Source organism: Phyllopteryx taeniolatus, chromosome 17 (assembly GCF_024500385.1).
Source record: "Phyllopteryx taeniolatus isolate TA_2022b chromosome 17, UOR_Ptae_1.2, whole genome shotgun sequence".
NCBI classification, from domain to species: Eukaryota; Metazoa; Chordata; class Actinopteri; order Syngnathiformes; family Syngnathidae; genus Phyllopteryx; species Phyllopteryx taeniolatus.
Window position 1 is genome coordinate 15,245,921 of NC_084518.1, and position 9,639 is coordinate 15,255,559.

The window sequence follows — 9,639 nt, forward strand, 5'->3', positions numbered from 1 at the left end:
CTAGAACCTCTCGACTGTGAGGCAGATGAGCTAACCACTCCTTCTGACCGAAACACTGCTTTCACTTGTAAAATGAACTGCACTAACGAGACTATAGGGTCACCTTTGTGGCTGTGGAGTCCATCTTACACGCACCAGTTGGGACTGCTCACACACACACATGAATGTCCTTCGTTTTTGTGTCACCCATGTGAACTTTAAAAGGGACTTCCAAGGGACTGAAATGCGTTTTATACAAAGTTTTCGCAACAGGAATAAAGAGGAAGAAAGAAATACACCACAGGGAAACTTCCCTTTGTTACCGCCACAAATCTTGAAACAAAAACAAAAAAAAGTCAAAAGTGAAACTTTTAAGACGGGTGTTGATTTCTGGTGTGAGCAGTTAAGAGTTCTCACTTGGGTAATCCAAAAACTGATACAGAACCAGATCTAGCAACAGGCCATATAAGCACATGTGCCAATATGGGCCAGAACCAAGGAAATATCCCAACCAGTGGCGGCTGGTCCACACCCAACCACGCACGTTAATTTCACTGAAGAACCCCCCCCCCCCCCCCCCCAAAAAAATGTAATAAAAATATTGATAAATACAAATATTTCAAAATATACGCACCAATATATCTATTCTTGGATGAGCGGGATAATTAGGACATAGTTAATAATGAATGAGGTTGTTTCATTCATTTCTGTTGTCTGATTTTGTGACGTGCTTCCGATCTGTGGTGCACAAATTTTTACCCATTGACTCTCATTAAACGTTTCACATGCACATTAGCTTCTTCTCAATGCAATAGAACCTTGGGACAACAAAAACATTTGTACAAGTGCAAAAGTAAAACGTCAAATTTTTTTTTGTGTCAATTATATACGCTAGCTCTTTTGATAACTTGCCACAATGTAAAATAAATAAATAAAATAAATAAAAATTTTCCCCTCTTTTATTAACTTAGGGCTTGAACTGAGAAAAAAAGAAAAACATCAAAGTTGACAGAAAAATAAATACTCCAGTAAAGTACAGGCACCTGAATAATTGACTGAAGTACGTACAGCCACATAGTCTTGTACTGTACTTCATTACTTCCCACCACTGGAATAAATTCATTACAATTCATGAAACGGTTAGCATTTAGGTTAGAAATGTAGTTCAATGCTTCTGATTGTGTTTAGGACAGTAGAGAACACTGCCTTACTGTCCACCACAAAGTTGAGAGCCATAAAAGATATTTTCAACCATTTTTTTTAAAACACATTTTCAGCTCCAAAGTGGAATTGACGATTTCTTTCGTGTGTATGAATGAGTGAAACTGTTTGTAAACATTTTTTATGTACTGACTGTGTAGTGTTATTTAAAGCCGTCTGGTTTAATGCCGCGGTCTCCATTAGTTTGTCCTAATGACGTTGCCGTACAGCTGTAAGACGAACGAGGGGGAGGAGTGACAAATCGACAGCGTGTTGCTCTAACACGTCCGCAGTTTGAGAATAAAATGAAGTCAGTCCGGCGGTTGAGTCACACGTTTTAAAAACAGTTGTTTGCATACTTAAAGCGAAGATGAGCGGAAGAGGCAAAGGCGGCAAAGGTCTCGGAAAGGGTGGCGCTAAGCGTCATCGTAAAGTTCTCCGTGACAACATCCAGGGAATCACCAAACCTGCAATTAGGCGTTTGGCTCGCCGAGGCGGAGTCAAGCGTATCTCCGGCCTAATCTACGAAGAGACCAGAGGTGTTCTGAAAGTCTTTCTGGAGAATGTTATTCGCGACGCCGTCACGTACACCGAGCACGCTAAGAGGAAGACTGTCACCGCCATGGATGTAGTGTATGCTCTCAAGAGGCAGGGCCGCACCCTGTACGGCTTCGGCGGTTAAACAGCACACGGCTGCAACCAACCAACTACAAAACGGCTCTTCTAAGAGCCACACACTTTGTCTTACAGAGCAAACTAGTTCCTGCATCCAATTCAGCTACACAGGCGTGCATTAAAACTACGCACGGTACTAGATTGTGGTACATCAAATGGAAGCTTTTTGAAAGAATTACATTTCAATTGCACTTTTCACAGAGTACTCAAAGTGCTTTACACCGAACTGATACTTAAACTATCAATGTGCACTTGTATTACCCAACAAAGCAAATGACAATCACAAGTGCAGCGTTTAGGGTAAAATAATCTCAATCAAATCTAAGCAGGAAACCAAAGATTTAACGTGGTAATAGTCCAATGTGACACCCAATATTTGTAGTTACTGCAGAATGAAAAATGTTGACAGTCAATTATAAAACAATCATGGACTATGTGAAAATCTTAATATAGAATCTATGCTTAATAATGACCATTGCAAGTCAATGTGTACAAATTGCGTCATGACTATGGATATTTGTATAGCATGTTAATTTGCAAAAAATTATACATCATTTGATGTGTACAGCGTACAGAAGTACGTTTCCTCTGTCATGGGGAGGATGTGAAGGATTGTGTGAGGATAATTAACTAATCCAGTGATCTTTGGTCTCACTGAGTCAAACCTATAAAATACAGAAATTTACAAAAATGATCTGATACTTCAATATGGAAAATCTTCATTGAAGAGTGCATTTCACAATTTGGGGGCCATGGACTGTAAGGCTCTTGTCACCAATAGTTGTGTCTTGATACAGGCGATAATGGTAATTTAATAATTTGTGTCTTTCAACATTTCTTTTAAAATGTAATTAACGTTGCAAAAAATGACACAAATGAAAGGTCAATCAAATTCAATCAACACACTTGTAATGCACAACCACCACATTATACTGGACAGTATATTTGTATGTTCACGAAAACACAGCTACCCATTGTGTAGAAATCTCAGAGGAAAACTGCAAATGAACCCCGTGATGAAATACAATACATTAGACTGGTTACGTGTCACAAAAGAGCAAAACAATTTTAAAGTTGTCCATTTTTTTAATGCATCCAAACGACTGATAAACGTAAAATCCTTCGCGTCTCATCTTGGACTTGTCGTCTGTAAACGCCCCGGGTCACCGCAAGAAACTCTTGTGTTTACGTCAGTCCCAATTTTCGCCGATAACCGAAGAAATCAAGTAGCTAGTGACGTATATTTGATATTAATCCACGCTCAGATGTCTCTGCTAATGTGCGAAGCTGTATCGCGACGATCACGACACAATTTTACACGTTTTGAGGACAAAATGTGACGAAAAGTGGCCGCGGACGTCGCCAAATGACGGACTACCGGAGAGGTTTGAGAGCTCTAGTATCAAAAACAGCTTGTCTGTGCCGACAAATATAAACTGAGTCTAAAGGTAAGAGGGTTAGCTCTCCTCTGGGGTAAAAAGTGTGGTGGGAAATGTTTATTTACGGCGTAGCTTGGGCATGAAAAGTGGAAGAGAAAACACAAAAAGTGCCTCCACATTCCGTCCGAGTTGCAGAGCGGCGGCTGGGTTGAGTCTCTACGGTTCTCATGTGCCTTATAAGTCCCGCCTCCTGCTCTACGCTTGACAATTTGTCCTCGACGAGACGTTCTAGAGAGCACTATGGCAGAAGAAGCTCCAGCTGCAGCCGGACCGTCCAAGTCCGCGGGGAAAGCAAAGAAGAAGCCCGGGACCAGATCGACGAGGAGAGATGGGCCGACTCTCCCTCAGCAGATCACCGAGGTGATTGCCGAGTCCCAGGACCGCAAAGGCTTGTCGGTGGCCGCGATCAAGAAGGTTCTGGCAGGCAAAGGTTTGGACGTGGTGAAAACGAATAAGCGCATCAACGCCACCTTGGTCGGTCTGGTGGATAAAGGTGTTCTGCTCCAAACCAGCGGAGTAGGTGCGTCTGGCTCCTTCAAATTGGCCAAGAGGAACGCGTCTAAGCCTAAACCTAAGCCCAAACCTGAGAAGAAGAAACCAGCTGTCAAGAAGCAACCGGCCGCCGCCAAGAGGTTGAAGTCACTCTCAAAGAAGGGTGTGGCTAAGAGGTCATCAAAGAAATCAAAGAAGCCCGCGGGTAAGAAATCCAAGCCTGTAAGTAGCCCAAGGAAGACGGCACCGAAGGCCAAAAAGCCTCAGGCCAAGACCCCCAAGAAAGGAAAAAAACCTGCGTTAAAGAAGGCTGCCAAGAAACCAGCAAAAAAGCCAGCAGCTAAAAAGGCCAAGAAGTGAAACAGTTGACACTTTAAGATCTTAAAACCAACCAACGGCTCTTTTAAGAGCCACCACAACATCAACTTAAGAGCAATTCCATAATTATTTCACCTGATTACAACAAATATGTCAATTGACAAATCTTAATGCATTTAAAAAATATGGGTATTTTGAAAATCATACTCTCTGTTTGCCAAATCAGAATGCAGCATTTGCTGAACGTTGCAGAAGCAATAACCCCCCCCTCAAAAAAATTACACTGTAAATACTTTGTGTTTTACTCTTAACGTAATAACCCACTAAGTCACACTCCTTTGTTTTAAAAGTCATGTATTTCCAAAGAAGAAATTGCACATTTCCAAATAGTCATTCACATTAACACAACGAACATAATGAAAGGATAGAGAAATTTATATAAACATAACAAAAGACCACAAATTTCATACATTTCTGACAAACGCTTTCCATAAGTGCTTTCTCCCATTCACTCACGAAGCACTCGTAAAAAAAAATAATAATAATAATAATGAAGTCCTTAGAACAGTTGCGTGGACGTTGGGTCGTTTCAATAGTTTCCCGCCCACACTTGGATTGTCTCATTTCAAATTCCTGTCGTCCAATCGTCCGTCAGCTAAGGACCGCGAGAGTATCTCCGTTGGACCAATCAGCGTCGCCGTGGCGCTGGCGCTCTACTATAAAATCTGCCCCTCGCTCGCACACTCTTAGTGCAGCGTCGCATCTCGACCAAATGGCAAGAACGAAGCAGACAGCCCGTAAGTCCACCGGCGGGAAGGCTCCCAGGAAGCAGCTGGCCACCAAGGCCGCTCGTAAGAGCGCCCCGGCCACCGGCGGAGTCAAGAAACCTCACCGTTACAGGCCCGGCACCGTGGCTCTCAGGGAGATCCGCCGCTACCAGAAGTCCACCGAGCTACTTATCCGCAAGCTGCCTTTCCAGCGTCTGGTTCGGGAGATCGCGCAGGACTTCAAAACCGACTTGCGCTTCCAGAGCTCCGCCGTGATGGCTTTGCAGGAGTCCAGCGAGGCTTACTTGGTCGGTCTGTTCGAAGATACCAACCTGTGTGCCATCCACGCCAAGCGGGTCACCATCATGCCCAAAGACATCCAGCTCGCCCGCCGCATTCGTGGAGAGAGAGCTTAAGTCACAAGTTTACTCTATCCAAACAACGGCTCTTTTAAGAGCCACCGACTCTGTCTCAAAGAGTGATCTACCATGATGCGTTCTTTTAGACTTTTTTTTTTTCGTTTTTTTTTTTTTTTCTAGAATATTATTCAATTGTTTTAACAAAAATACATTCAGTATTCATTAGTCAAGTGTTTGTAGTCTTCAATATGATGCTCATCTTTATACGCAATAAATACATTTGGTTAAAGTTAACCCAGTGTACTTGTCACTGTTATGCGCATCAGCAGCTAATATATATATATTTTTTTTTTTTTCCATTTTTGTATGGCTTGCTGAGCGCTTTTACCACTTCTGTATTCAGCTACTATACACATTTTTTTTCTATCCAGATGAGCCTGCATGTGTTAAATTTTGATCAACCAGATTTAAAGACGTTTAAAAAAAAAATAATTTGTTTCCGCCCGGTCTCGAACCGGGGACCTTTCGCGTGTTAGGCGAACGTGATAACCACTACACTACGGAAACCTTGACAGTAAGTTCCACTGTAGCTTTTATATAGGCTCAATATGAACAGTTTTCATGAAATTTGTTTTTGATAAACATTACACACAATTATAACCTTATATTACTGTAAAGGTTGATTGATTAGTACTACCATTTAAAAAAATGAGAAACTCCCTCTTCTACAACTATGTCGCCTTTATTTATTTTACCTCTATCAGTACTACACAGGCAGACGAGAACAATGGTAATGGTGGAACGCCTGTTTGTATTGCGCCAGCCGGGAAGCCTCTGCGGCTATGCACTCAAAGATGTCTGACACGAAGGAGTGCATGATACTCATGGTCTTGGATAAGATCCCGGTGAACCTGCTTGAGAACCTTGTAGACGTATATGGAGTAGCTTTCTCCCCTGGGCTTTCGCCTTTTCTTGTTTGCCAGGTTTAGTGGATTTGGAGACACCTTTTTTAAGACTTTCTTGGCCTCTTTGACCCGCTCAGGTATAGAGTTTCTCTCTTACAAACGTTGAGTGAACTTTGAAGAGTACAATGGAGTTTTGGTATTCGTGCGTATGCAAATTTTCATGCGCCGTTGCTTCCACGGGATTGGTAAATTTGAAGTGACGTAATCCTGGTGATTTGACGTACACGGAAAACAGTTTAGCCAATAGTGTAAGGAAATGATCGCGCTCTTTTCCATTTGAAACGTAGAGCCTATCTGCTGGATACCGCGAGAAGTATGGAATTTTGAATCTAAAGGTATCAAAACAGCACGTCTAAATACCATTTAATGGTGCGAGGTGGAATGCAAATAAACATTGACAGTGGAAACCTTTATTGGGAAAGCATATTAAAGCACAACACTTTCAACGGTAGTTTTACCCACTAGGAGTAGGAGAAAAAAAATAAAAACACACACCCACGTAAAGTAATCGAGCTATCGTGTACTTAAAAAGAGCTGAGTCAAATGGTTCTATATGAAGGAAAATGAGAGAAAAATGCATGTATGAAACATTTTATAGCATGGGACACTGCTTGAATGTTACTTGACGATGCAAGACTCAATCACGATTAAGCAAGAAATAACCCAAATAACCGGAAAGCAAAACTATCGTAACGGCATAGATCTCTTTTAGACTGAATTGGTGGCTCTTAAAAGAGCCGTTGTTTGGATGGCGTGACTGTGGTGACTTAAGCCCTCTCTCCACGAATGCGGCGAGCCAGCTGGATGTCTTTGGGCATGATGGTGACCCGCTTGGCGTGGATGGCACACAGGTTGGTATCTTCGAACAGACCGACCAAGTAAGCCTCGCTGGACTCCTGCAAAGCCATCACGGCGGAGCTCTGGAAGCGCAAGTCGGTCTTGAAGTCCTGCGCGATCTCCCGAACCAGACGCTGGAAGGGCAACTTGCGGATAAGGAGCTCAGTGGACTTCTGGTAGCGGCGGATCTCCCTGAGAGCCACGGTGCCGGGCCTGTAACGGTGAGGTTTCTTGACTCCGCCGGTGGCCGGGGCGCTCTTACGAGCGGCCTTGGTGGCCAGCTGCTTCCTGGGAGCCTTTCCGCCGGTGGATTTACGGGCTGTCTGCTTCGTTCTTGCCATTTCGTCGAGATGCGACGTTGCATTATGAGTATGCTAGCGAGCGGCAGATTTTATAGTAGAGCGGCAGCGCAACGGCGACTCTGATTGGTCCAACGGAGAGACTCTCGCGGTTCTTAGCTGACAGACGATTGGACGACAGGAATTTGAATTTGAAATGAGAACTCACGGACGATTGGACGACAGGAATTTGAAATAAGGCAATGAAAGCGTGGGCGGGAAAACGCAGCCGTTCAAACGGCCGCTGTTTTTCTCACAAGTGGGTCTTTGGGGCGTGAGAGGGAAATTGAAGCGTTCATGCAAACTTGAATCTAAATGTATTAATAAGCATGTTTCTTAAGTGGGTAATAACGTTAGGAGTAGAAGTTAGTGTACGTGTGCTAATTGTGACGTTTTTAAAGAAATGCGAGTGTTTGATTACCTCCTTAACATTTAAACGGTAGGCTTGACACTCACGAATTAACATGATAGATATCAACTCCTATCTGACTCGTTCTACTTATATTTTGAATCGTTGAAATTCACATTCACAATCTCTGTGATGTAATTGTAGTCGAGCTGACAAATCGAAATAATTGAGTTTTTTGTCCAGTCAAAACTGAATTAGACATCTGCGACTTAATTTCTCCTAGGACACGTGACTTCACTTTTTGCCCTTCATGTGTATGGGGTTCGTAATTACAGATATCCACTATTCAGCTGCCAATATCCACTATCTGCATCTCCTGTTTGAGATCTACAATTTCATTCTGACTCGCCAGAATTCCATTTAACAGATATCGACAACAGCAACTGCTGCAAGTGAGAACCACATCTGTATTTGCAACCATATTTTTACCATAATAGTAATAAGATAAAGAACTAAGGAATTACTCTTGAGTGTAAGTATTGGCTCTTAAAAGAGCCTTTGGTTGGTTGAGGGTTTGTAAAAGTCCACTGGCTCACTTCTTTGTCTTCTTGGGCGCTGGCTTCTTGGTCACTTTTGCCTTGGTCGTATTGGTAGTTTTATTCGTCTTCTTAGCCACTATCTTGGCAGGTTTAGCTTTTGGTTTTGCTTTTGCTGCGGTCTTGCTGGGACTGCTTGCTGGTTTGGACTTCTTCGGAGTAGACTTGTTCGCAGCCCTCTTAAAATTCTTAGGGTTCTTTTTCTTGGCGGGTGACGCTGCTGCTCCAGCCTTTTTAGGCTTTATGACTTTCTTGGCAGGCTTCTGGCCGGCGGATGTCTTCTTCTTCTTGTCTGCCTTGGGCTTGGCAGCCGCTTCCTTCTTAGCCAGTTTGAAGGAACCAGAAGCGCCGGATCCCTTTGTTTGTACCAGAGCTCCTTTTTCCACCACTCGAACGAGGGCGGTGTTGATACGTTTGTTGCACTTGGCCACGTCCAAGCCTTTAACCCCCAGAGCCTTCTTGAGCGCGGCCGCCGAGGTGCCTTTTCGGTCCTTGGACTCAGCCATCACCTCGAGGATCATCTTGGGGATGCTTGGCCCATCGCTCCTCTGAGCTTTGCTCGCCGGCTTCTTCTTTGCTTTTCCCGGGGACTTGGACGGTCCAACAGCGGCTGGTGCTGTCTCTGCCATTTCTGATATTTGCTTTGTCTCTTACCAGACAAGTTGTCAGCAGGCGAGCAGGAGGCGGGACTTATAAGGCACATGAGAACCGTAGAGACTCAACCCAGCCTCCGCTCTGCTATCCGGGAGAAATGTGGACGCACTTTTTGTGTTTTCTCTTCCACTTTTTAGCCCCTAACTACGCCGTAAATAAACATCTCCCACCACACTTTTTACACCAGAGGAGACATAACCCTCTTACCTTTATTCAGTTTATATTTTTTGGCGAAGACAAGCTGTTTTTAATACTAGAGCTTTGAAACCTCTCCGGTAGTCCGTCATTTGGCGACGTCCGCGGCCTCTTTTCGTCCCATTTTGTCCTCAAAACGTGTAAAAGTTTGTCGCGATCGTCGCTATACAACTTCGCACAAAAGAAGGGACATCCGAGCGAGGATTAAAATCAAATCCACGTTAATAACTGCTTGATTTTGTCGTTAAACGGCAAAAATTGGGACGGGAGCAAACACAGCGTTTCTCGGGGTGATCCTGGTCGGTTACCAGAGGTGCATTTAAGAATACTTGTAAAATATTGTTCATCGGAATACATGTTGGAATCATTTATTTACAATCTAATCTTGTAATGATCATCTGCTTTCTTTTCAGGAGCACAATTCACCAACGCTAAAGCTACAATAACGTCGAATTCCTCTTTACTGCAATGTGCTT

The 9,639-nt window shown here is 43.5% G+C and overlaps 5 protein-coding genes and 1 non-coding gene across 6 annotated transcripts; 3 read left to right on the plus strand and 3 right to left on the minus strand.

Moving 5' to 3' along the window:
* The first annotated feature begins 1,455 nt into the window (after positions 1-1,455).
* LOC133467258 (histone H4) lies at positions 1,456-1,955 on the plus strand. The gene has a single exon (XM_061751925.1). The coding sequence runs from the start codon at positions 1,550-1,552 to the stop codon at positions 1,859-1,861; it is 312 nt and encodes a 103-aa protein (XP_061607909.1). The 5' UTR covers positions 1,456-1,549; the 3' UTR covers positions 1,862-1,955.
* A 1,559-nt stretch (positions 1,956-3,514) lies between these two features.
* On the plus strand, positions 3,515-4,809 carry LOC133467485 (histone H1-like). Its single transcript, XM_061752408.1, has one exon. It carries the CDS (start codon positions 3,534-3,536, stop codon positions 4,143-4,145), a length of 612 nt encoding a protein of 203 aa, XP_061608392.1. The 5' UTR covers positions 3,515-3,533; the 3' UTR covers positions 4,146-4,809.
* A 49-nt stretch (positions 4,810-4,858) lies between these two features.
* Positions 4,859-5,517, plus strand: LOC133467486 (histone H3-like). Its single transcript, XM_061752409.1, has one exon. It carries the CDS (start codon positions 4,876-4,878, stop codon positions 5,284-5,286), a length of 411 nt encoding a protein of 136 aa, XP_061608393.1. The 5' UTR covers positions 4,859-4,875; the 3' UTR covers positions 5,287-5,517.
* A 206-nt stretch (positions 5,518-5,723) lies between these two features.
* Positions 5,724-5,796, minus strand: trnav-aac (transfer RNA valine (anticodon AAC)). Its single transcript has one exon. It is a non-coding gene; the product is annotated as a tRNA-Val (tRNA).
* A 792-nt stretch (positions 5,797-6,588) lies between these two features.
* LOC133467518 (histone H3-like) lies at positions 6,589-7,372 on the minus strand. Its single transcript, XM_061752461.1, has one exon. The coding sequence runs from the start codon at positions 7,370-7,372 to the stop codon at positions 6,962-6,964; it is 411 nt and encodes a 136-aa protein (XP_061608445.1). The 3' UTR covers positions 6,589-6,961.
* A 930-nt stretch (positions 7,373-8,302) lies between these two features.
* Positions 8,303-9,628, minus strand: LOC133467516 (histone H1-like). Its single transcript, XM_061752458.1, has one exon. The coding sequence runs from the start codon at positions 8,941-8,943 to the stop codon at positions 8,311-8,313; it is 633 nt and encodes a 210-aa protein (XP_061608442.1). The 5' UTR covers positions 8,944-9,628; the 3' UTR covers positions 8,303-8,310.
* Positions 9,629-9,639: the final 11 nt, after the last annotated feature.

Excerpts from the sequence above, each read along its gene's own strand:
- LOC133467258 (XM_061751925.1), top strand. The coding sequence starts at position 1,550 with ATGAGCGGAAGAGGCAAAGGCGGCAAAGGTCTCGGAAAGGGTGGCGCT.
- LOC133467485 (XM_061752408.1), top strand. The coding sequence starts at position 3,534 with ATGGCAGAAGAAGCTCCAGCTGCAGCCGGACCGTCCAAGTCCGCGGGG.
- LOC133467486 (XM_061752409.1), top strand. The coding sequence starts at position 4,876 with ATGGCAAGAACGAAGCAGACAGCCCGTAAGTCCACCGGCGGGAAGGCT.
- LOC133467518 (XM_061752461.1), bottom strand. The coding sequence starts at position 7,372 with ATGGCAAGAACGAAGCAGACAGCCCGTAAATCCACCGGCGGAAAGGCT.
- LOC133467516 (XM_061752458.1), bottom strand. The coding sequence starts at position 8,943 with ATGGCAGAGACAGCACCAGCCGCTGTTGGACCGTCCAAGTCCCCGGGA.